Source organism: Callorhinchus milii, unplaced genomic scaffold, assembly GCF_018977255.1.
Source record: "Callorhinchus milii isolate IMCB2004 unplaced genomic scaffold, IMCB_Cmil_1.0 Scaffold8, whole genome shotgun sequence".
In the NCBI taxonomy this organism is placed as follows: domain Eukaryota; kingdom Metazoa; phylum Chordata; class Chondrichthyes; order Chimaeriformes; family Callorhinchidae; genus Callorhinchus; species Callorhinchus milii.
Genome location: NW_024704749.1, coordinates 2,469,175 through 2,495,668, shown reverse-complemented (window position 1 = coordinate 2,495,668; position 26,494 = coordinate 2,469,175). Strand labels below are relative to the sequence as shown.

General features: G+C 43.4%; 1 protein-coding gene and 1 non-coding gene across 2 annotated transcripts in view; one reads left to right on the top strand and one right to left on the bottom strand.

Annotated features, from left to right (window-relative positions):
* The window catches only part of ppil2 (peptidylprolyl isomerase (cyclophilin)-like 2), a 121,051-nt gene that overhangs the window by 16,956 nt on the left and 77,601 nt on the right, over positions 1 to 26,494 (top strand). The window contains exons 6-9 of the mRNA XM_007908613.2: positions 1,584 to 1,635; positions 6,117 to 6,208; positions 10,810 to 10,899; positions 18,519 to 18,594. Coding sequence (XP_007906804.1) covers positions 1,584 to 1,635; positions 6,117 to 6,208; positions 10,810 to 10,899; positions 18,519 to 18,594 — 310 coding nt within the window. The remainder of the gene's footprint in view (positions 1 to 1,583; positions 1,636 to 6,116; positions 6,209 to 10,809; positions 10,900 to 18,518; positions 18,595 to 26,494) is intronic.
* Positions 5,615 to 5,686, bottom strand: trnaa-ggc. Its single transcript has one exon. It is a non-coding gene; the product is annotated as a tRNA-Ala (tRNA).

Genomic DNA, 26,494 nt, shown 5'->3' with positions numbered 1-26,494 from the left:
ACAACAACTTGCACTTATATAGCACCCTCCATGCAGGGTAGCATCTCAGAGAGCTTAACAGTGGCGGATCCTGACTCTGAGCCGGTGAGTGGGGGGAGGTGGCCGTAAGCACGGTCAAAGAGGAAGGCTTTCAGGCGAGACTTGATAAAGGGGAGAGTGCGGGCAAGGCGGAGAGATTGAGGGAGAGTGTTCCAGAGATTTGGGGCATATTGGCTGAAAGCACGACCTCCAATGGTGAGGTGGAGGGTGGGAGGGACGAGCAGGAGGCCAGTGGTAGTCGAGCGGAGTCGCTGGGTAATGGATTGGGGAGTGAGGAGGTCAGAGAGGTAGGGAAGTGCCAGGGAGAGAATGGATTTGAACACAAGTGTGAGGATCTTGAAGTCGATCTGTTCGGAGATGGGGAGCCAGTGGAGCCTGGGCCAGAAGTGGTGAGATGTGGGTACGGAGTTTGTTCCGGGTCAGTATGTGGGCGGCAGAGTCTGAATGAGCTGATTCTGTGAATGGTGGAGTTGGGGAGACCGGCGAGGAGTGTGTTTGAGTAATCCAAGTGGGAGGTGACAAACACATGCACAAGGGTTTCAGCTGCATTTGGGGTAAGGTACGGTTGGAGGCGGGCAATATAGCGGAGGTGGAAGAAAGTGGTCCTGGTCAGGGACCCGATGTGGGAGATGAAGGCCAGCTGGGGGTCGAACGGGCGGCTAGGTTGTGTTCTGGTTTGGTGAGTTTCAAGCAGAGCCCATGGAGGTTGAGGAGTTTAGATCCACAGGAGTGAAGGCGTTGATGGGAGCCAAGGAGTATGGCTTCCGTCTTGTCCATATTCAGCTGCAGGAAGTTTACACTCATCCAGGCCCTGATGTCTGCCAGACAAGCTGATAGAACATCGGTGGACCTGGAATCGCAGCTGGAGGAGGCAAAGTAGATTTGTGTGTCATCCGCAAACATGTGGAAGTTTACACCATGTCTGTGGATGACGTCGCCAAGAGGGAGCATATAGATAAGGAAAAGAAGAGGCCAAGGATGGAGCCCTGGGGAACCCCACAGGTGACCAGGCGGGGACAGGAGGAGAAATACACAAAACATGTATACACCACCAAAATATACATACATACAACGTACAAACATACCGGCTTTTGCTGAGATGAATTGAAGGCGGTTGGGTAAGTAGGACTTGAACCATTCGAATGCGGTCCCACTAAGGTGGATGAGGGAGGGGAGGCGGCGGAGGAGGATGGCGAGGTCGACTGTGTCGAACACGGCAGAGAGATCCGGGAGGACGAGGAGGCAGAGGGAGCCCTGGTCAGAGATAGGGAGGATGTCATTTGTGACTTTGACAAGCGTTGACTCTGTGCTGTGGGCAGTCAGGGCAAAAACCAGACTAGGGGCTCGAGGAGGGAGAGTTGTGACCGAAGTTGACCTGAAATTGTCCATTGGTTCTGTAAGATTGGGTAAGCAGCTGGGGAGGAATGCCTAGGAACAGTATAAGAAAATCTTAACGACAGAGAATGTCAAATGTATTTAAAAATGATTTGAAATTGATGTTTCAATAACTTAATTTCTAAACTAATGGGATTGCTTTATTCCAGAAACTGGAAGCTAAATCGCTGATCAAGTTGAATTACCACAAAAACAGTGAAGGTATGTTATTGCGTCTAAGTTCACTCAAAGGCTCCTGGCAAAATGTTCAATGAAATGTAAGAATTGCACCAATTGTAAATGATGTGCGGCATGATGTGAATGAGAATGGCACCAACATACAATATAAATTAGTCGCTCCTTGTAAGCAAGCTGTGCATCCACAGCAGCATTAGAAGCACTTTCAACACTTATGCAAAAGCCCAGGTAAGAAGAAAGCAGCACCATGGGACAAATAGAAGCGAGTAAATATTTGATTCAGAACAATTCAGGGAAAACAATGTTAATAATCCTTGTGTTTAATAATAAAACGATAATAATCCTTGCATTTGATACAGTGCTTTTCACGTCTTCTAGACGTCTCAAAGCGCTTCACAGAATATACTGTAGAGTGAATTGACTGTATATTTGTGGGCAAACGCGGCAGCAATGTCCCACAAACAGTCATGGATTGAAAATGACCAATTTATTATTGTTTTGTTTTGGAAGGATTATTATTAGGCTCTGTGTGGAGTAAGGAAACTTGCCCGAGGTTTCGCCCTCTGCCTGGAATTGAACTCAGGTCTCTCACTTGCAAAGCGAGTGCTCTAACCACTGAGCTACAGGACTCCACGATACAGCACCTTTCATGTGGGGTAGAGGACAGCAGATGATGGGTTAAAGAGATGTTAAAGAGGTCCTAACACCTGTTTAACCCATCACTTACTATCCTCTACCCCATTTTGTCCTTTGTCGTCCTTGCCCTCCCCCACCCCTCACCCTCTGTTAGTCCTTAAAAGCCTCTCTCTCCCAACATGCCCCAGTTCTGATGAAGGGTCGTGGGCCTGAAACGTTGACTCACTTTCCTTTCTCCATAGATGCTGCCTGACCTGCTGAGTGTTCCCAGGCACTTCTGTTTTTGTTTTCAGATTTCCAGCATCTGCAGTATTTCATGTTTTGTTTATAAATATCTATCCACCTCAGTCTTGAAAATTTGAGTGCATCCACAGCCTTTTGGGGGGAAGAGAGTTTACCCTTTGAATGAAAAACTGCCTCTTTCACTCCTAAATGGCCTAGCTGTAATTTAAAGATTATGCCCCCCGTTCTGGATTCCCCGACCAGAGGAAATAGTTTCTCTGTATCTACCCTGTCGAATCCCTTTTATCTTGTTATGCCTACAAATCTGTGCCTAATTTGTAGGCAGTTTTTGAATGCTGCACAGCAAATCAGTTTGTGTGGTGGTTTGCTCGCACTTCATCTGAACATATTCCAAGTGACATTTATAACTGCACAAACAATTCTTTCTTTTTTTGATGCATGGAAAGCCTTAAATTGACACTGCTGGATTGAGTTAAGTGGTTAGTCACTCATTTAATAACTTTAGCTGAGTAGCAATGCAGCAGAAAGAGAACATTAGAGGATATCCATTCATCTTGTAAAGTGATTTTTGAGTTTCTGAAAATAGACAAAGAGCAAGTTGAGTCATTCTCATTGAATCATGACCAAACTAATAAAGACAGTTTTAAAACTGCAGAGCATGCCTCCTCTGTGTCTTTCTATTAATTGGTGTTGAGCCAGCTCACAGTGCAATCTACACTGGCTGCCCTCATGCTGTCAGTGCCCATTCTTCATTGTTGTAAATATATTTGAGTATATCCTATCAGGTCACACTGTTGCTAAGCAGACACAATAATGCCAGAATTGGTTGATTTTGAATAAATCATATCCGAATGGCTTTGTCTTTGAATTGATGTTTCATGTACCGATGGTACATGTAATCCTACAAGATCCTTTCTTTTCAGATCAGTGTTGTGATTTTTTTTCTGTCATCTTGTGAATTTTGCATAAATTTATTCAAACCACCTGTCTAAAATTATTAAGCAATTAGAGACACCCACTAAACACACAATGTATGGATTTAGATCAGATTTCATCATAGCAGCCTGTTCAGATTAGTATTCTCAATGTTGTAGCAATTAGTGCAACACAGGATCAAAGATACAGTCTGTGTTGAAATTAAATGTAATCTGAGACATTGAATTTGTCTGGGTCTCTCCAAAGCCCTCATTATACTTTGTATAATGTTAGAGGTAATTTGGGAGGAGACATGCTCTGATTTGACCTGACACATTAAAAGGAATGCACACAAGATATCAAATGGTTTCTTAAGACTATGCCATATGAAAGCATAAAATGCAGTTCAGCAAGGAGGAATTGAGAGACTTGGGCAAGGCACTTTCTCCACTTGTGTAAAGACATCTATTTTAGCTAAAGTTGAGAGGCATTAATGATGTACACGTCGCCTTTAAGTGACATGTTGACCTTTCAGTTGACTGAAGTGGCTGTTCTTTTTTCACTCATGACTTTGCAAAATTATTCCCAGTTTGCTTTGATAGAATAACTCCAAATGTTTACTGCTGACAATAATAAATTGCATTTATATATATCCATCACATAAAAATAAAGAGCAACACTAATTTTCCTTTACTTTCAATGCCTTTATTGTTGGGAGGACATCTCAAAGCACTTCACAGAGCTACCCTGTGTGAGGGGCACTATATAAATGCTAGTTGTTGTTTATCACAAAGTAAATAATAAAATCATATACAGTCTACAAGATTGTTGGTAGGCAACACAGCAGTTAATCTGTACCTGCAATGTCCCACAAACAATAAGTTAATTATAATTGAGGTAGAAGAAACAATAGAAGAAAGGGAAAAGAAAAAAAAGTAAAAGTTGAGAAAAATAAAATGGAAGACAGAGAGGTGGAGAGTTCAGGATTGATGATGGCGAGATTGTGGCTGTTGTTGATGCTGAATCAGAAATCTTTGAAATTGTACAAGTTGGATTTTTGATGTTGACTGGCCATTAAGCAGTATTAAACTGTGATATGATCTACCCAGGTAACAACTTTGCTTGATGTGGTTCCAAAATCCAATTCCTCAAACCTGCGCTGCTGGTTTCTTACCATTATTTGGTGGTTTTCCAATGCCCCAGCTGTATTATGCCACGCTTGTACTTTGAAACACATTGGTTTAATTTATTCCCCTGTAGCCCAAGGATTGTTAGTTCAGTGGCCAAGTTGTGTGTATTGCTGCTCGGCATGTTGCACCACTCGAGGCATTTTTATCAGCTTATCATGAGGATCTACTGCTTTTTGCGACAAACAATAATTGCAAAAGTTTCCTTGTATCTAAATGTTGGACACAGTAGAGAGCACATGATCTGCACAAATTAGGAGCTGTTCCATTGTGGAACTGGAAATGGTCATCGCTCAAAATACAGACTAACAGCAATGCTACCAAAAACTTCTTCTATCTGCATAAATGTTGGATTCCATTATATGTTATTTCATAACTTTGTGGGACTATTGTGGAGTCCTGTAGCTCACTGGTTAGAGCACTCGGCTCGCAAGCGAGAGACCTGGGTTTGATTCCCGGGCAGGGCGAAAATTTGGACAAGTTTTCTTACTCCACATGCCTCTGATTACCAAGCAGTAAGTAGGAACCCAGTTGTTAGTCGATTGATGGATCGCTTTTCCGGGAGTAATAATTCCTTTAAAAAAATAATAAAATCGGTCACTTCAATCCACGACTGTTTGTGGGTCACCGCTGTGCACAATTGGCTGCCACATTTCGCCCATAAAATATGCAGTCAATTCACTTTACAATATATTCTGTGAAGCGCTTTGAGAAGTCTCGAAGACGTGATAAGGCGCTGTATCAAATGCCAGGATCATTATTATTATCACTCTGTGTAAATTGACTGCTGCATTTGTGTAAAATATGCACAATCTGTATATCCTGTGAAGCCCTTTGAGATCTTCTCCCGAGGTGAAAGGCACTGTATGAAATGCAAGGATGATTATTGTTATTCTTTTATATTCTGATCACTGAAGCACCACCTACCACATAGTTCCAGAGTGATCGAGATCTACTGGTTGCTTACTTTTTCTTGAGGGGTTATTATCAGATGTGTGGAGTAAGCAAACTTGCCCAAGGTTTCACCCTGCTGGGAATTGAACCCAGGTCTCTCGCTTGCCAAGCGAGTACTCTAACCACTGAGCTACAGGACTCCATGTAGTGCGGAACGTAGTGTGGAAAGAAGAAAAAAATCCTAAAAAAGGGAAAGTATTCCCCCTTTGGCTAGAGTAATTGCTATTTAAGCGAATTGTAATATTGTTCCTAATATTTCAGGTCTTGCATCTTCATTTGTTTATCCAGGGAGGTGACTGATTACCACAATGACATTGTTCTTTCATTTGTGTGGAAATTCTATGTGTGCATGATTGCATGTGTGTTTGCGATTTTGTTTCTCCCACCACAGCAGTATAAATATTGAAGGACATTAGGATCAAAATGGTTGTGTACTATGTGCCTTTTGTGACTGTTCGGTCTCTGTAAGTTGTCCTCTGTTGGCAAAGGAGACCGGTTTGGAAGATTTATTGCAGTATGAGCAGGGAAGAAAGGGGCAGTTACATTGACTGACATTTTCTCTTCACTTAGGAAAGTACCACTGCCCAGTGATGTACTCCGTCTTCACAAACAATTCTCATATTGTGACCATCAAGGCTACAGGAAACGTGTACTCGTTTGAGGTAGGTGTTTCTATGGATAATTGTGAATTAGTTTTCTCATTTCCAACTTTTTTTTGTACATGCCAATAAGGGGATTCATTTTTGAAGAAACGATGGCCGGTCAGGCAGAAGGCAACAGATGTGCCTGTCTGACTGTCTGGATTTATCTCTACAGCAGCTTCATCTGATTAAATACTTTCAGTCAGTGGCTGATCATCACATCCAAATCCTTTTACTTTTGTACCTTTGTCATTGGGGAAGGAGAAGAGTGAGGATCTCAATGACATACTGATTGCTTTCATACTGTAACTGGGGCCCATCAATTTGTTTCTTAAAACAATTATCCTGCTGGTTGTATTAATGCCAGGCCAGTCCTAAACGCAATTTTGATGCAAATTTGCCTGCAGTGTTAATCTGTCTCTGGGATTTCCATGTGTAGATAGGTTGCATGGAAATCTCAGTTTGGTTTAGATACTCTTAAGCACGGTGATGGGTTTCCACATGGGTCAGGCACCCAGCTGACAAAAAAAATTATACAACAACAAGATTACATTTGTATAGCGCCTTTCACGTCGGGAGGACGTCCCAAGGCGCTGGACAGAATACAGCATCAGCATTTCAGACCCGAGCTGGGGTTAGGGGGGTGGTAAGGGAGGGGAGGGGAAGAGAAGGGGGGGTGGCCGATGGCATGGTCGAAGAGGAGGGTCTTGAGGCGGGACTTGAAGAAGGCTTAGGAAGGGGCGAGGCGGAGTGACTGGGGGATGGAATTCCAGAGATTGGGGGCAGAATGGCTGAATATGACACATTAATATTGATTCATTGTGAAAACAAAATTTACGCAAAAAGTACAGGACAGTTCAGTTGAACTTCGTTATAAAGGAGTTGTCGGGGTCCATATGTTTCCAGTCTGGCTCATTACACGAGCATTATAATCAGAGCAGCCACTGGTCAGTGATACCCAGGTGTGACATCGCTGATCACTTGCCCAGTCATGTCACTGCTCACGTATAATGCTTCATTGGTTTATATCGCGCTTAAGTCTCATCATCGCTCTTCAAACCATGTCTTCAATCCCTGCTGTTGCGTTTTGAAACCCAACAATGGGATTTCAAGCGTAATTCGAAGTGCAACAGTGGAATTGGGTAAAACAGTGCTGAGCTTTGAAATTTTTAGGATTTGTTTTTTTTAAAAAAAAAGGGAGTCCACAACTCGATCACATTATACAAACCTGTATTATAAATGTGTTCTGCTGTATAACTTAGAAATTATACTAATGTTCATAGCCATTCATTGGGGAGACATTTTAGCAATCTCTCTTGCAGCTTGGCATCTGAAAGGGAGTTTAATCACACGCTTTGTTAGTATGAAACTGTTCTATAAATGTAATAGCTCTCATGAATAAGTAAGGAATGGTAATCTGTTTTTATCAAAAATATTTGAATTTTTGTTCAGAAAAGACTTATTTATGAGAAGCTGATCAGCACTTTATTAAATCCATATTTCCTAAAGAAGCACAGAATATCAATTGGCTGGGGTTTGTGCTCTTAGCTATTTTAAATCTTGTAATATGGTATGTGAACAATCTTTGGAACAATTGGAGGTCAAATTGTTTATTCCCTTCTTCCAGTTATAAATGCCGAACCATTCTCTACTTTCAGCATTGAACTTGAGGGCATTGATTTGACAAATTCTGATCACGTGGTACAGATTTTGTTGTTTGTCTCTATGTTGTGTTTTTCTCCACGTCAACAACTGACTTGGCACAGGTGACAGGTTACTGCGATACTTCACTTGATTTGAACTGAAGTGCATTTACACCGGGAAGGGAAAGAGGCAATTCAGCCCATAGAGGCTGATGTGGCTCTCAAAGCAAGCAGTTACAGATGGCGGTTGCAATATGCTTACCTTGTATGGATATTCCCCTCCCCTCCCCTCCCCTCTCGACTCTCTTCCCCCTCCTCGCTCCCTCCCTTCCCTCCCTCACCCTGACCATTTCCCCCTCCTTGCTCCCTCCCTTCCCTCACCCTGACCATTTCCCCCTCCTCGCTCCCTCCCTTCCCTCCCCTCACCCTGACCATTTCCCCCCTGCTCGGGTCATGACCCAACTGTGCAGCGCCTTGGGACGTCCTCCTGACGTGAAAGGCGCTTTATAAATGGAATCTTGTTGTTGTTGTTGTTGTGGTTCAAATTCAACCTGTGGTTTCTGAACTAACTCCTGTAGTCATAGTTTAGACCGTGATCTCCAGATGCTGTCTGTAAAGACTTGGGTTGTGAATTGTGCAAAATCAAATTGAAGCATTGCAAGATTTAATTAAAGCATGTTGGGAGTTTAACTAGACTTCAAATGGGAAGGAATTGTACTCTGGTTTAGATTTACTCTTATTTTCTTAGCTTTTCAGATAATCCACAAGTTGGCTAATAGTTGAATTCAGTCTTAACATTGAACAACAAAATTACATTTGTGAAGCGCCTTCTATGTCGGGAAGACGTCCCAAGGCGCTGAACAGTTGGGGATCAGGACCCGAGCATGGGGGGCAGGGTTGGGATGAGGGAGAGCAGAGTGGTAGGAGGGTACGGCACGGTTGAAAAGGAGGGTCTTGAGTCGTACCTTGAAGGAGGCAAGGGAGGGAGCAAAGTGAAGGGATTGTGAGATGAAGTTCCAAAGAGTGTGGGCAGAGAGGCTGAAAACCCGGCTGTTGATGGTTGGGCGGGTCGAGCTGGAGCAATGGAGCAGGTCCAAACTTGCTGAACAGAGGGAGCGGACAGGTTGATAGGGGGTTAGCAGGTCAGGGAGGTAGGAGGGGGCAAGGCCATGGAGGACATTGAAAGTGAGGATGAGGATTTTGAATTCTATCCTCTGGGGGATGGGGAGTCAGTGGAGCCAGGCGAGGGTGGGGCTGATGGGGTCACGGAGCCTGGTGCAGGAGAGGACACGAGCTGCAGAGTTCTGGATGATCTGTAGCTTGTGGAGGGAAGAGTTGAGGAGGCCAACTAGGAGGCAGTTTCCATAGTTGAGCCTTGAGTTGACGAATGTGTGTATGGACCTGAGGGCTGAGGCAGTGGCAGAGTCGGGCAATGTTGCAGAGGTGGGGGAAGACAGAGTGGCTCATGACACGGATATGGGAGAGAAAGTTGAGGGTCTCACAAAACCCCCAGGTTGAATCCTGATTTCTGTAGTTATTTAAAGAACTTACAGGAAAAAGTGGCTTCAAACTGAAGACTGCATTTAAGAATTTGCCAAATTCTGGATGCTCCAAAATGCTAAGAAAATAAGAATAAGTCTAGACCCAGGTGGAATTTTCCCCAAAGGATGGTTGGAATCTTTGGACTGCAGCACAGATTGTGCATTTATTGAATCTGTTAAGAATATAACCAGATTCCTGGCATCAAAAAACATAACAACAAGGAGAACGGGTTGGAAAATGGTATTTCAAAGCAAACAGAATTCAATCAGTCACCTGTGGTTTAGATGTGCTCTAGTACACCACATTTGAATCCTAGCATCATGGAATTATACAGCACAGAAAGAGGCCATTCGGCCCGTCGTGCCCCTGCCAGCTCTTGAAAGAGCTGTCCAAATTAATCCCACAGCCCCGCTCTCTCCCCATAGTTTTGCAAATTTGGCCTCTCCAGATAGCTATCCACTTCTCTCTTGAAAGTTCTTATCAAATCTGCTACCACTACCCTTTCAGGCGATGCATACCAGATCCAAACAACTCACTGTGAAAAGATTTCTCCTCATCTCCCCTCTGGTTCTTTTGACAAGGAGTCATGTGCGGGCGCAAATTGACTTGCAGCGGCCTTTTGATCTTGGTGATTATATGAGGAACTTATTCATTCAATATTGAATCCAGCATAATCCGGTTGCAAGATTTATGGCAATAATTTCAAAGGGATCTTCTTTAGAATTGTTGTTAGATATGCTGCAAAAGAGGCCTTTGAAATTACTGCAATAAATCTTATGTTCAGCCTGTTTGGCTCAACATAAAAAGAGAGAAGAATAGACTTTCTTTATGACATCTGGGATCTAATGACTTCTGCTTGACTCAGTTCCTCTTTCTATTTTTCCTTTCATATCCTCAGCTTAAAGTTATTACAAATCAGTTTATGCCCTGACAACCCCATACCTCTTCGACCTGCTCCCTTTGCTCTGCTAGTTCCGCCCTGCACGTCCCTTCCACTCCACCATCGGTGGCCGTGCTTTCAGTCACCAAGCCCCAGCAGAAACTCCCTATTTCGAATAGTGCCATGGCATCTTTAACATCCACCTAAACAGGTGGGTGGACCTCGGTTTAAGTTCTCATCCAAATAACAATGCAACATTGCATTTGAGTGTCAGCTTAGACTAAGTGATTCCAAGTCCCAATGTTGGGCTTGAACCCACAACCTTCAGAGCCGAGAGTGAGCGAGGCTGACACACATATACATATCTCGTGTATATATACGTGAAATTAGGTAAATCATAGTTTTCTGTTTATTGTAAGCTAAGGAGAACCATATTGGAGAAGAGACTGGGAAAAACGACTATTTTAATTCTGTCATAGAATTTGGGGGAGACGGTCACATCTGGTAGAATTTCATATGCATCTTAAAATTATAAATATCCTATTGTTTTTATGCAGGCTGTGGAACAGTTGAATATTAAGACCAAGACGTACAAAGACCTGTTGAATGATGAACCTTTCAAACGCAACGATATTATCACACTGCAGGTACAAAGCACCTTCCTACTTCATGTTGCATGAAGGCTGCGTATCTCAGCCTTGACATTCTGTATTCCCACAGCTCTGTTTGACTAAACGTATCTGTCTTTATATAACGATTGTATCTTGATCACTTTATCATCTGGAACTAATCCTTCCTGCTAAACCTTGACTGTGGCTGCACAAAGGATGGGAACCCTTAAGGGATGTGAAGTGGCCGGGGAGGAAGGTGTGTGCATTGGGGGAGGGGGAGGTGCCCACTGGGTGTATATTGAAACAACAGTTTGCATTTATACAACGCCTTCATGCGGGGTAACATCGCAGAGCAGCTAACTTAGAAAGTTATTTTGCTGTTCCAAATTTAATTTGTTGTTTAGAGACCTCCCATAAGTTTGTTCAAATCCTCGCCTTCAAAGCCCTCCACAGCTTTGGTCCTTCCACCTCAGTGACCCGAGGCTCTGGAACTCTATCCCCCAGTGCCTTCGCCTTGCTTCCTCCCTCTCCTCCTTCAAGGCCGGTCTCAAAACCTTTCTCTTTGACCGAGCCTTCAGCTCCCCTCTCGACTCTCTTCCCCCTTCTCGCTCCCTCCCATCCCTCCCTCACCCTGACCATTTCCCCCTCCTCGCTCCCTCCCCTCCCCCTGACCATTTCCCCCCTGCTCAGGTCATGACCCAACTGTGCAGCGCCTTGGGACGTCCTCCTGACGTGAAAGGCGCTTTATAAATGGAATCTTGTTGTTGTTGTTGTTGACCGGCTAACTCCACATTGACCTGCTCCACGTTTCCCACCCAGCCTGCCCCATCATTGACCCTCAGCCACTCTGCCCCACTCTTTAGAACACCATCCCACAGTCCATTTGCATGCTGACTCCTTGGCCTCCTTCACTGCACGTCTCAAGACCCTCCTGTTCAATCGCACCTTCGATGACCCTCTTACCCCTACCCTCCCTGCCCTTCACCCCTTCTGATCCCAACCTCCTGTTCAGGTCCAAATCCCTGATTGTCCAGCAACTTGGAACATCCTCCCAATGTGAAAGGTGCTATACAAATGTAATTTGTTGTTGTCGATGTTGCAATTAGGTTCTAAACAGAATAGTTTTTTATGTAGGATGTAAAATGTAAAACTGGATTGTTCTTGTTTTGAGGAGTGAAAAAATGCCTGGGTGTAGATGAAGTAAGGATGGCAGAGGATTAGAGGCTTCATCAACTGCTATAAAAAGCAGCTCTTCTGACTGCTTGTGATAGCTGGATTGAATAGCATTTGGAGTAACTGGATTTACTACTTTAATGAAAAACTGTTGTATTTAAGGCAGATATAGATCAGAGACTAAATCTGATATGAATCACATGGAGGATATCTCCCAGGGTTGGAAGCATGTAGACAATCTGGCTCCTGTAGTATGTAAAACTTGAATTGTAGTGTGATGATACCAACTTCTGAAGGCCCCTGAACCAGCCACCATAACCGGAAGCCTCTATGGCCAGCAAGCAAGACTTCTTTGTGTTTAACCAAATCTCATATATTAGCTTCAGTATTCTAGTTTGATAAATGTCAAGATATCCCATCAGTTTCTAAAATCTGCTCAATAATCGGGCATTCAGTGTATTCAAATGAACTTTGTAATGCTCTGTTTTAAAGATTAAATCCTTTGAGTTAGCAAATGTCAACCAAGGCAGCGATAGAGGTAACGACAACTGGCCTCGGTATTCAAATGTACCAACAGGACAATATATAGGCACCCTAGCTGGAAAGTATGAGACAGAATCTGGTTTGACTGTGATGTCTTTCATGATCAAAAGGTCTTGTGGCACTGTCTAGAATCACGCTACAAGAATGGCCATGAGCTCTAAGTCATCCCAAACTTTGCAGCTCAGTTTTTCTCCCGTTCTCGCCAGACTCCTGGCTTTCTGTCCTCACAGTGAATTGACTTTAAGATCCTCATTATTATCTTCAAATGGCTCCTTGGCCTTGCCCTATCCTACCTCAGTGATCTCTCGCTATCCTACTTTTCCACCCACTGACTCTGCTAACTGTGCCCTGCTTCATGTCATTGGCCCACCATTAGTGAGCCACTTTGCCTCACTCTCTGGAAATCTCTCCTTCCTCCCTCCCTATCTGCTTTCCAAACACATCTTAAAAATCTATCAGTTTGACACTGACTTCAACTACCTCCAGGCTACCACCCTTATTCTCCCACCCAGAATGGGCTCACCCTCCATCTCTACAATGTTATAAGTTATCTTATGTGAGACAGCCTGTATAACTAAGATGATGTATTCCACTTTATTATGTTTGACTGATTGAATGTTAATTTCCTATTTAAACTCCCCAGTTACTTTTTTCTCCCTTGTTGCTAGTCTGATATGGTATTTATTTAACATTCATAGGTAGTTCTCCTTCTGGCTATTTTCTGATGATACCTTGGTGCCTAGATATTACTGGACAACATTATTCAGTGAAAATAATCTAATATAACAAACAGAGCAACATTAGGTTCTACTGGTCCAAATCGCTGTAAGGAAAAAGCTCCCAACAGCTTCACAGTATTGAACATTTGGACCTTTGACCCCTAAAGAATTGTATTTAATCTAAAAAGCTTTTTCCTAAGACTTTTCCTAAGACTTTAGGAATTCCTAAGACTTTAGACATTTAAAATAATGCTAACTCAAAGGAATAGCTTTAAAATTAGAAACACGTATATCATCGTGGAGATTTTTTTCTCTTGCAAAGTTGACAATCTGTAGAACATACTCCCTGCAGAACCTATTGATATAATGTCCATTCATTTCTTCAAAAATAATTGGCATAACTATTTATTTGAGATTAATAATCCTTGCCTTGCATTTGATTTTGTGCCTTAACTCGTCATCGAGACATCTCAACGCGCTTCACAGAATATACCACCACTGCCTCACCCCTCAACCTGCTGAAACACGCATTCATCGCACTGAGGCTCGACTACGCCAACTCCCTTGTCGGCTTCCCCAGCTTTTCCCTCCACAAGCTGCAGATCATCCAGAACTTTGCAGCTCGTGTCCTCTCCCACACCAGGCTCCTTGAACCCATCAGCCCCACCCTCGCCCGGCTCCACTGGCTCCCCATCCCTCAGAGGATAAAGTTCAAACACCTCACCTTCAGGGCCCTTCACGGCCTTGCCCTCTCCCACCTCTGCGACCTCCTGACCCTATATCAACCTGTCTGCTCAGCAGGCTCTGGCCTACATCACCATCAGTAGTTGGGCCTTCAGCCTTTCTGCCCCCACACTATTGAACTCCATCCCACATTCCCTTTGCCTCTCTCCCTCTCTTGCCTCCTTCAAGGCGCATCTCAAAACCCTCCTCTTCGACCGACTTTGGCCACCCTCCTGCCCTCCACTGTATATTTTGTGGGAGAAATGCAGCAACCAATTATGCACAACTGTGGCCAACAATCAGTCATGGATCGAATGACCAAATTTTTTACTTTTTTGGAAGAGATCAACATTGGACACGTAGCGAGAGCTGCAGATTGAAATGCACAAAAACTCAATAGGACACAATGAATTGCAGATTTTTGCCGGTTCGCATGAGCTGGGAGGAATTTTTATGGAAGAAAGGAAGCTCGGGTTGAAAAGGATAGATGCGGGAAGTATCTTGTTATCACTTACTCACAATCTATAGAATGAGTGAGTGGAGGGTATGTATTTTTCCATTAGGAGGCTAATAAATTCTTCAGCAAATTGATCTGAAATACATTTGTATTTGTATCCAGTTATAGAGTCTCACTTTGCATGATATATGGGGAAGGGAAGATCATTGGCAAATTGTGGTGTGAATGCTATTTAGTGAAATCTGTGATAGGTAGGTTTTGGAAGGATTTTGGAGGGAGCTCACTTGGGAAACTGAATAGCCTTTCCTCTTTCATGCTTTGTCATATTCCCAGTATTGAAATAATTTTTCACAACTATCAGTTGTTTGGAAAAGATGATCACTTTATAGCAACATATATCAGCTGCGACTGCAATGTTTGACCCTTCATTTGTCTGATCTTGCTGTTGTAGTCAGGCAGTCAGTCTGCTCCCAGTCCCTCAGTTTTGTTCTTTCTACAAAAGTGACCCACCTTCATTCAGCATTTCCCACGACGTGTATTTCATTGAGATTTTTGTGCATCGCAGAATCTTGCTGCTCCAGTGAAGGGCAACAGGACTACATTGTGTAATGGAATTGTTTTTCACCTCCCTCACCTCATTCAAGGTCCATCTCAAGATGTACCTCGGACCGTGCTTTAGGTCATCTCTTCCCTCCCCTGCCTACCTTGTCTCTTTCAAGTCCCACCCCAGCCCACCTTTCCAGCCGGCAGTGTTAAATGCTTTGAGATGTCCTCCCGATGTGAAAGGTGCTATATAAATTGTGTTTTTTTAAAAAAAATAGACTTGTAGTCTTAACCCTTTGAATTTTAAAACTATGCCTTTTTATAATGGGTATCTCTTTGCTCGTTCCAAGCGTAGTGTAGAAGAGAGTAAAGTTATGTGTCAGATCTCTGGTTTGTGTTGATCTTAAAGTATTTAAGTTGTGCTCTGTGACGTATGATCGCTTAGTCTCACACTATCTTTGTCTAAATTGATTTCCTGGTTCCTTACAGTCATTTCTCTGAGTTGGCAAGCCATTTAGGAGTGCATTTGTATCCAATTATAGAGTTCTTCTAGAATGCAGCATAACTTTAGGCAAAAGATTATAGGTAGATTGTGGTGTGGATGCTATTTCCTTGAAGTTAATGCAGTTGAAATCGGAGTGGAATAACCTCGCAAGCAATCCACGGGGAGCCCTCTACATTTGAAAACAAGGCAGACTGCAGTTTTCTTGATTTATGTAAAGAGGGTGACCCTGTTATAATGCACTTCACTGGAGCACGATCCCACTTGTAACTTAATATCTGGTTTTATGGACTGCACGTATGTAAGAAGGTATTAGTCCTGTAGTTAGTTGAGAGAGACTTTGACTCTGTTGCTGTCTTTCATTGTGCTTTAGAAGGTTCCGTTTTGAACATTTGATGGAAATCTAGTATCAAGACAGTTAGAACTGAGATCAGAAAGCATTTGTTCATGCAAAGTTGTGAAGATGTGGAATGCTGTACCCCAGAAAGCCATAGAGATGCAATCAACAAGGATATTCAAAATAGAGATCAAGGGATATTAAGTAGTAATAATAATAATCATTGCATTTGATGTAGCATCTTATCACGTCTTCGAGGTCTCACAAAGCACTTCACAGAATATTCTGTAAAGTGAATTGACTGTAAATTTTGTGGGTCCGGAATTATTATCCCCGGAAAAGCGATCCGCCAAATGATGAACAACCGGGTTCCTACTTACTACTAGGTAAATAAAGGCGTGTGGAGTAAGAAAACTTGCCCAACGTTTCACCCTGCCGGGAGTCAAACCCAGGTCTCTCTCTCTCTCTCTCTCTCGAGGCGAATGCTGTAACCACTGAGCTACAGGAGTGGTATGGCAAAATGGTGGGGTATTGGGATTAAAAGATATGTGAAAATCTGATAAACCAGTGGATCAGGCTCGATAGACTAAATGGCCTGTTCCTGTGTTCATAACAACATTTTGCAAAAGAGAAGAGATGACCATTTTAAAAGAAGACACTATATGTATGTAAATGATATGCCACATCAATAATTCCAATAAAATGAAAGATTTTCTGAAAATAAAACTACAATCTGAGGTGATGCCATTTCTCACCCTGAGCGAGTGAGTTTTCACTCTTCAAGGCTCCCTATTACGGAGATTATTCTCTTGTTCCTGAGATTGATTGTGGCAGCTGATCACGGGGCAGGGCACAGAATGCTGGAAATACCTTTCTATCGGAGTTGTGTTAGGCTCTGAGCAAAGTGTCTAGAAAGAAATTCTTGCCATCAGTGCAGCTTTTACAAATCAGATCATTGACCTTTAACATTCTTTTGTTTCTATTCAGTTTTCTGAACTGAAACTGCTGACATTGTTAGAGAGGGAATGGCTGTGAGGGTTATGACCCTGTTAGTGTGGGGGCAGGGGGGAGCTACAGGGGGGTGGGAGGGGAGTGGGGTTGCATTAACTCAGGGATTTCAGCGATTGTGGTATTATAGCTATGTGGATTAGCTGAGCTTTATCTGAAAGAGCTACTGATGGCGAGACTTTCTATTTAATCTTCTTCACCAATGTAAATCCAAGTCCCGGAGGTGACAAAGTTAATAATAAGGAGTGTGAAGGAAGAGATGTTGAAATAGATTAGTAAGAGGTGCAGAAATCCTAAATGTGGCGCTATTTCTCCTAGACTACCTTCAGAGTTTCAGTCTGTCCTACTTCCAGACTCATTCACTTTCTCCGAGGAAAAAGATCTTTATTCTGCACTACCAGGTTAACCTCTCCTTGGGTGTATTGCTCTCTGTTTTGTAAAGCCCATCCCTGCATTCAGCAACTTCTCTGGGAAGTGCTTCAAATTAAACTCTATTGTTTGGCTCAGTATATAGGACAATTACCCGCCTGTTGACTAGCTATAGTGGTGTGTGAGAGTGGTAACCAGTGGTGCCTCTCTTGTATATCTTCTTGTATAGTACAGGGCCTGGACACCATTTAGTGTGACCAAGAAGTTTGCTGTGTGGGAAACAGCAATTTCCCAGCCCAATGGTTGGGAGCTTTACAAAGAATGTACAGCATGGAAACAGGCCCAGTTCGGCCCAACCAATCAGTCCCAGGTCATGATTATCTTCATTGTCTTCACCCATCGCTTACTCTCTCCCATAACTTTCTATTCCCCTTTCCCTCACATGAAGCTTTGCATAAAAATGCAATATTTTGAAATTCAAATTTAGCAAAATCTCCAATCCTCTCAGCTAATCTGAAACTACAATTTTGTTTCAATCCTGACTGTAGTATTCCAGAGATTCAGACTGAATTCTATTTTGACAGCTTCTAAATTTGCTCTTGAAACCTATTCTTGAGTTGATTAAATAAGTGCATTTGGTTCAAATCAAACTGCTACTTGTTGATAGTTCTTGCTCCCACAAAAACATGGTTATGATGGTATTATACTCCCTGTTGTATAATTCCTTGAGCTAGCATTTTGAAAACACTGAATTCCCTAAGTTGAAAAGGTTTATAGCGCTCCTTAGCTCATTGTAAATTGTTGCATTAAATCAACGGAGGACATGACAGCAAGTAAATCCCACTGCTCCTTCTGCACTGAATCAAGGTGTTACGAATCATATTAATAGTAACATGTTATCTTCCTGCTCCTGTTATTTAGTCCTTCGTGACCCGTTTTTTATTTTGGGACAGACTCAAAGACAAGCAAACTAAAAGGTAGCTCTTGTTTTTATCTGTGTAGCAAACCAGCCTTTGCAGTCTATCACCAAATGTGGCTTGGCCACCTCTGAAACTACTCGAAAGCTAAAACCTCTTTCACGTCAAAGGCATCCTAGAGGCTAAGGACAACCACAAGTTCTTCTTCTTCACCACCACTAATCACCTCCTCCATTACCTCCCCCAAAGCCCCCCCCCCACACACACACACACGCGCGCACAGTTCCCTTGAGATGTCTCTTTGAAACGTATTTCTTTAAGTTCATGAGAAAATAACCTTTCTGTTCATCTGTTTACTCTGCAGGATCCTGCAAATGTGGACAAATTTAATATTACCAACTTTTTCCACGTTAAAAATAACTTGAAGGTTCCTGATCCAGGTAAGAAGTGTCACATGCTGATAAATTTCAAGTTTCAAAATGTCATTTATTTGTGCAATTAAGCCTTTTTTCAATGGGGAGCACAACCTTTAAAACTAACTGTAACCTGTTCTTGAGTGAGACAGTAAGACAGGTTTGCAGTGTAATTTCACGGGGCACATTGGCTAAAAATATACTGGGATTGAGGTCAACCACTACCTTCCATCAAAATAGCTTTCACAGAAAACCATAGCTTGGTGAAGAACTGATCATGATAAGGCTGGTTTGCAGGAAAAATGGGTAGGTCTGTGGAGTGTCATAAGAGGTGAGGGGAAGGATATTAACTGTATAATAATAATAATCCTTGCATTTGATATAGCGCTTTTCACGTCGGGAGGACGTCCCAAAGCGCTTCACAGAACACACTGTAAAGTGAATTGACTGTATATTTGTGGGCGAACGCGGCAGCCAATTGATCACAGCAATGTCCCACAAACAGTCAGAGATTGAAAATGACCAATTTATTATTGTTTTTGGTTTTTTTGGAGGGATTATCATTAGGCTGTGTGTGGAGTAAGGAAACTTGCCCGAGGTTTCGCCCTCTGCCTGGAATTGAACTCAGGTCTCTCACTTGCAAAGCGAGTGCTCTAACCACTGAGCTACAGGACTCCACAAATTAGTGGATTGAGGAATGGGCAGTGATGGAAGTGGTGTTAGAGAAGGTAGTGGGTTTGGAGGGACATTGAGTGGAAGATGAGAATCTTTTCAAAGTGTAAATTCTTATAAATTAACTCAATTAATAAAATGGAAAAAGTTTAAAAATGATACATAAAGCCATTGAGTCCCAAGTGTATTCATGTTAAGTCCTTTAAAAAAAACTTTAAAATTAACTTGCTTGGGAATAGTATTGTGCTTCTTTGAGAAAAAGAAATTAGATTTTAATAGTTGAGATGTGGAAATGGATTAATATTATGGCATTTGTGTTTATCTTTTGGGATCAGGGAGTATTGATGTGGAACATTCCTCAGGAAATAGCTTAGGCGGATTGAAGTCCATAAAAGGGTTCAATTGGTAAACCGTGAAGGAGTGGCGTTAAAAAGACCAAAGATTTTTTTTTATTTCCGTGCTTTCTGAGCGTGGGATATGCAGTCACATTCTTCATTATGTGTGGGATGACTCTGGTCGTGTTTAAGTGGCTTAAACCATGGATGTAAAAATTGGAAATTGAAGGTGGAAATTTCCTGTCCATTCCATTATAGAAGGGTCTTTATTCCCTTGAGTTCAGAAGGTTGAGGGATGATCTGTTTGAGGTTTTTAAAAATAATAAAAGGATTTGATGGGGTACAATGCAAAATTACATTTGTATAGTGCCTTTCACATTGGGAAGACTTCCCATGGTGCTGAATGTAATGTAGAGAAACAATTTCCTCTGGTGGGGGAATCCAGGACAAGGGGGATCATCTTAAAATTAGAGCGAGGCCATTTAGGAGTGAAGTTAGGAGGCAGTGTTTCACCCAAAGGGTAGTGGAAATCTGGAAGACTGAGGTGGACAGATATTTGTTCGGTCAGGGATTCACGGGATACAGATCAGCCATGATCTTGTAGAATGACGGAACAGGCAGGCTCAAGGGATTGAATGGCCTACTCCTGTTTCTCTGTTTGTGGAAGGGAATAGAAGGGTAGAGATGAGGGGAATTGCAGAGGTGAACAATCATGTGGAGTATAACCAGCACCGACCAGTTGGGCCAATTGGTCTGTTCCTGTGTCAGATTACTTACTCTGTGTAACTATATTTGCCCAGATTCTGATTCCTGCAGCTCCATATTATGTATTTTGAATAACTGGGTGACTCAAAGACTGCATTTACTATTCAGAATCCTTTCCACAACATTTTTAAGAAATTCTAGATTTTGACACTTGTTATTCGTAATGGAATTGCCAATGCAAAGTAACAAGTCAGGACAAATCCTTGTGATTTGTCAGTTTAGTTTTTCTTTATGTAAATTAATGGTAATGTTGTTTAGCAGGTATCTGACATTAAAAGAACTGAGCAAGGGAGCAGTTAGTCTGAATGGTTGTCTTCTGTGCTGTAAATTTCTATGGTTCTAAGAAAATTTCTTTGATGTAGATTTCTTCCATGATAATGGTATGTGACCAAGGGAGATATCTTTTAAGGGTCAGTTCAACATTCCAAGCAGGCCCAGGGAAATATCCCATCGCTTTTGATAAATTGCCAATCAGTTCCATTACTTGGATCAAAAAAGAGTGTATTCTAAAGAAACATTACCAAGAGATTTTGGATCATTTTACCCTAAGATGTGATCTGATTATATGCAGCGGGATGTCGAGGGGAAGCTTTGTACTGCATTTGACTGTCAGGCCAAAGGAAGTAGCACTTTTAAAGTTCTACATCTGACGAATGCAAAGTTGTATGAACGTGAAATATTTCCCCCCAGTTCCCACCCCGCCATTGGCAGTCAGGCAATCTGCCCCCACACTCTGGAACACTATCCCTCAATCCCTCCGCCTCACCCCATCTCCTGCCTCCTTCAATTCCTCTCTAAAGACCTTCCTCTTTGACGTTCCTTTGGGCACCCTCCCAAACCCACTGCCCCTACACCCCTCCTGACTCCAACTCCCAGTTCGTGTAAAAAAGAAACCCTGACTGCCCAGTGCCCTGGGACGTCTTTCCGATGTGAAGGGTGCCATACAAGTGTAATTTGTTGTTGTTCTACCAGTGAAGCCATGTTACCATTATACAATCCTGAACTGACAACTATGGCCTCGTTGCAGTGAGGTACACTTGCAAAAGATACTTGAACAAACTGCCATTCATTTCTTTTTTTTTAGTCTCCCGGTAGCTGGCTGAACTTGCTTAGCTGGGTCGATGATTGGTGAAATTCAATGATAATAAAATAGCTGCAGTGCACCACACTGCTACTCAGATAAGGCGATCAGTATTCGCTTTTTCGAAAGCAATGAAGCTCTGTGTGTGGCCTACTGCAATTATACAGAGACTCCAGAGTTGCTTTCTACATTTGCTCAATATGTATGGCTTGGTGGAAGTTATTTGGTGCTTCAATCAAGCCCACAAGGTTAATTTATTTGAGTTTAGAGGGAAGTTTTCTATTTTTTGTGTTCTCATTTCCATTCCCAGCCCAGGAACAAGCAACAAACTTGTCAATGATGCTCTGATCAGCTGCTGCAGGCACCCAAGTCTGGCATGTCATGACTTATCTTCTGGCCCTCCCTATGGCTCACTATACCTCCTGTATATGACAGTGTTTTTTTATATATGAAACCTGTGACTGATCACTTATTGGTGCACAGGATCAACAATAACAACAGAAAAATTACATTTATAAAGCGCCTTTCACGTCAGGAGACACTGGACAGACAGAGTTTCGGACCCGAACTGGGAGTTGGGGTCGAGGAGGGTGGAGGGCAGGCAGGCAAGCAGTGAACCGAAAGCATGGTTGAAGAGGAGGGTCTTGAGATGGGTCTCGAATTCAAGATCCTCATCCTCACCTACAAGGCCATTCACGGCCTTGCTCCCTCCTACCTCTCCGACCTACTATCCCCCTACCTACCTGCCCGTACCCTCCATTCCTCTGGCTCCGGTCTGCTCCACATCCCCCGCCCCAACCGCCCTACCATCGGTGGCCGGGCCTTCAGCCCTGAGGCTCTGGAACTCCATCCCCCAGTGCCTTCGCCGCCTCCTCTCTTTCCTCCTTCAAAGCCGGTCTCAAGTCCTTTCTCTTTGACCGAGCCTTCAGCTCCCCTCTCGACTCTCTACCCCCTCCTCGCTCTCTCCGTTCCCTCCCCTCACCATTTCCCCCCTGCTCAGGTTCTGACCCAACTGTACAGCGCCTTGGGACGTCCTCCCGACGTGAAAGGCGCTCTATAGATGGAATCTTGTTGTTGTTGTTGTTGAAGGTGACACGGGAGGGGGCGAGTCAGAGGGACTGCGGGATGGAGTTCCAGAGGGTGGGGGCAGAGTGCCAGAAGGCCCGCCCACCAATAGTAGGGTGAGCAAGGCAGGGGTGAGCTTCCTTGCCAAGAGATTATCAAATGCTGTAGGGGCGGATTTAAACCAGTGTCGAGGGGGGATGGGTATCCAAGGATAAACAATGGATTAGAGATTAGAAGAAAAAGACAAGTGGGAAGTGTAGAGCAGGTACAAGCGGACAATTTCCTCAAATGCATGTACCTAAATGCACGTAGCTTAGGGAATAAGGTTGATGAGCTGCAGGTTCAACTGGCCGTAGGGGGTTACGATGTGGTGGCAGTAACCGAGACATGGCTCAAGCCAGGACAGGAATGGGAGTTAAATATTCCAGGATATAATGTGTTCAGGAAGGATAGAGAAGGAAGAAAAGGAGGAGGGGTGGCAATATTAGTTAAGGATACAATTATAGCTGTAGAAAGGAACGAGCTCTGGAGGGCCTGACAACAAAATCCACCTGGTTAGAGATAAGAAATAAGAAAGGAGTGGTTACATTGATAGGGGTTTACTATAGACCACCAGACAGCGGGAAGGAGATAGAGGAGCAGATCTGCAACCAGATCGCGGATAGATGTAAGGCGAACAGAGTTGTGATAATGGGGGATTTCAATTATCCCAATATAGACTGGCAAAATAGCAGCGCTAAGGGCAAGGCAGGAGAAAGATTCATAGACTGTGTACAGGAAAATTTTCTTGAGCAGTATGTCTCCAGTCCTACGAGGAAGGAAGCATTGCTGGATCTAGTCCTGGGGAATGAAATAGGTCAGGTTGAACAGGTTTCGGTAGGGGAGCATCTAGGTAACAGTGACCATAATATTATTAGATTTAGATTACTCATGAACAGGGACAAAGTACAGTCAAGGGTGAAAATGCTTGACTGGAAAAGGGCTAATTTTGATGGGCTAAAAGGGACCTAGAGTTGGTGGACTGGCAAGTAAGACTAGCAGGTAAAACGACTCATGAGCAATGGGAGATCTTCAAAGATATGATAGCTCAGGTCTAAATAGATATATTCCCACAAAAGGGAAATGTGCGACAACCAAGCCAGCCTGGATGACCAGGGATATTCTGTCTAGGATGAAAAAGAAGAAGACGGCGTACGACAATTGGAAGACGCAAGATACTGAGGATAGCAAAGCGCATTATAGAGAATGCAGGAGTGATCTTAAAAGAGTGATAAGACAGGCTAAAAGATCGCATGAGAAGAGGTTAGCGGGTAACATAAAGGGGAATCCTAAAATATTTTACAAGCACATAAAGGAAAAAAGGTTAGTTAAAGGTAGGGTGGGGCCAATCAAAGACAATGACGGCAATCTTGTTGTGGAGGCAGAGGGTGTGGCTGATGTACTGAACGAGTACTTTGCATCTGTCTTCACAACGGAAATGGATGCCCCAAATGCCGCAGTATTGGATGAGAGGGTAGAGGAAATAGATCAGATTACTATAGACAGAGAGGAAGTTCTGAAAAGATTGACTGGGCTCAAAATTGATAAGTCACCAGGACCAGATGGGTTTCACCCAAGGTTGCTGTGGGAGATACGGGTTCAAATAGCGGAGGCTTTGGCCATTATATTTCAATCTTCATTGGACACAGGAGTGGTGCCAAGAGACTGGAGAGTGGCTAATGTTACCCCACTCTACAAAAAGGGGCAGAAAGACAAACCCGGAAATTACAGGCCAGTCAGCCTAACGGTAATAGGTAATAGGAAAACTACTGGAGACCTTAATCCGGGACAGAATAAATCTCTACTTAGAGGAACATGAGGTAATTAGAGACAGCCAACATGGATTTGTTAAAGGCAAATCTTGCCTAACAAATCTAATAGAATTTTTTGAAGAGGTGACTGCGAGGGTTGATGAGGGAAATGCGGTGGACGTTATTTACATGGATTTCAAAAAGGCTTTTGACACAGTACCGCATAAGAGATTAATAAAAAAATTAGAGGCCCACGATATTAAGGGGACAGTGGCAGTTTGGATTAAGAAGTGGCTGAGTAACAGAAAGCAGAGGGTTAATGGGTGTTTCTTGCAATGGAAAGAGGTGTGCAGTGGTGTCCCCCAGGGATCGGTATTGGGACCACTGCTCTTTCTAATATATATTAATGATCTGGACTTGGGCATAGGGAGCACTATTTCCAAGTTTGCAGATGATACAAAGTTAGGTCGGGTAGTAAATAGTGAGGAGGACTGTAACCAACTGCAGGCAGATGGATTTCAATGTGGATAAGTGTGAGGTGATACACTTAGGAAAAATGATAGGAGGCAATATAGACTTGGTAGCTCAATCTTAAGGGGGGTGAACGTACAGAGAGATCTGGGTGTTCAAGTAAGCGAATCATTAAAGGTAGCGGGGCAGGTAGATAAGGCAGTAAAAAAGGCACTTGGTGTACTGAGCTTTATTAGTAGGGGCATAGAGTAAGGAGTTTATGATTAATCTGTACAAAACACTGGTTAGGCCTCAGCTGGAGTACTGCGTCCAGTTCTGGGCACCTTACTTCAGGAAGGACATTAAGGCACTGGAAAGGGTGCAGAGAAGATTCACGAGAATGATACCAGGAATGGGGAACCTTAGCTATGAGGACAGGCTGGAGAAGTTAGGACTTCTCCCATTACAGCAGAGAAGGTTACACGGGGACCTGATAGAGGTTTTCAAGATCATGAAAGGTTTCGACAGGCGAGATAGGGAAAAGCTGTTTCCGTGGTAGGTGTGTTTGTGACCCGCGGTCACAGTCTTAAGATATCTACCAAAAGAAGCAGACGGGAGGTTAGAAGAAATGTTTTCACTCAGCGAGTTGTTCGAATTTGGAATGATCTGCCTGAAGGGGTAGTGAAGTCCGATTCGATAACAGCTTTTAAGAGAGAACTGGACAGGTATCTGGGGAAGACGGGTTTGCAGGGTTATGGGGAGAAAGCTGGTGATTGGGGTTCGTGAAAGTGACGCTCTGTCAAAGAGCCCCACAGACTCGATGGGCCGAATGGCCTCCTTCTGTTCCGTAACATTCTATGAATCTATGAGGGTTTTGGTGGAGCCGGGTGATGTTGCAGAGGTGGGGTAAGGCAGAGCGTGTTATGGCACAGATGTGGGGTAGAAAGAATAGATGAGGGTCAAACAAGACGCCAAGGTTCCGGACTGGCTTAGCAAGGTGGAATGTCATCAAATCAATCCAATGGTGTATAAAGTTACACATGAGCCTTTCCCTGGATCACAATCTCGCTGACTACACCCTCAATCATCACCAGAATATCTCTGGAAATAACTCAAGTCTCAACTATGCATGATGAATAAAACACAATCTCTTCATTGGGCTTGGGAAAGAGCCTCAAACTGATTAGAGCTAAGGAGTGGAACCAGCCATTTGACTTCCATGTGCAAGAGAGCCAACTTAAACTGCCACATGGAGTGTTTCTAAATATACAACTCCAGAGATGTTTTGCATAGTTTGACAAGAAGTTGGATTGCAATCCAAACGTTAGCAGAAGAGCATTGCTGAAATTCCTTGTGATTTTGAAAGGGATGCTGATTTTAGCATTTGTTTTCCACAAGCTTTGATGTATTTAATTGAAGGAGAAAAATTAAAGCCATTCTTCGATCGTTTATTTGTGCCATTGTGGTATAAATATTGGGTTTCATCAGTGACTTACAGGTGAAACATTTGTTCTGTTTGCATAGCAACAGGTTCCGTGACCCCATCTCTCCCACCCTCGCCCGACTCCACTGACTCCCCATCCCTCAGAGGATCGAGTTCAAGATCCTCATCCTCACTTTTAAGGCCATCCATGGCCTTGCCTTCTCCTGCCTCTCTGACCTGCTGACTCCCTGACAACCTGCCCGCTCCCTCCGTTCAGCGGGCTCCGGTCTGCTTCATGTCTCTCACCCGACCCGCCCTACCATTGGTGGCCGAGCTTTCAGCCTCT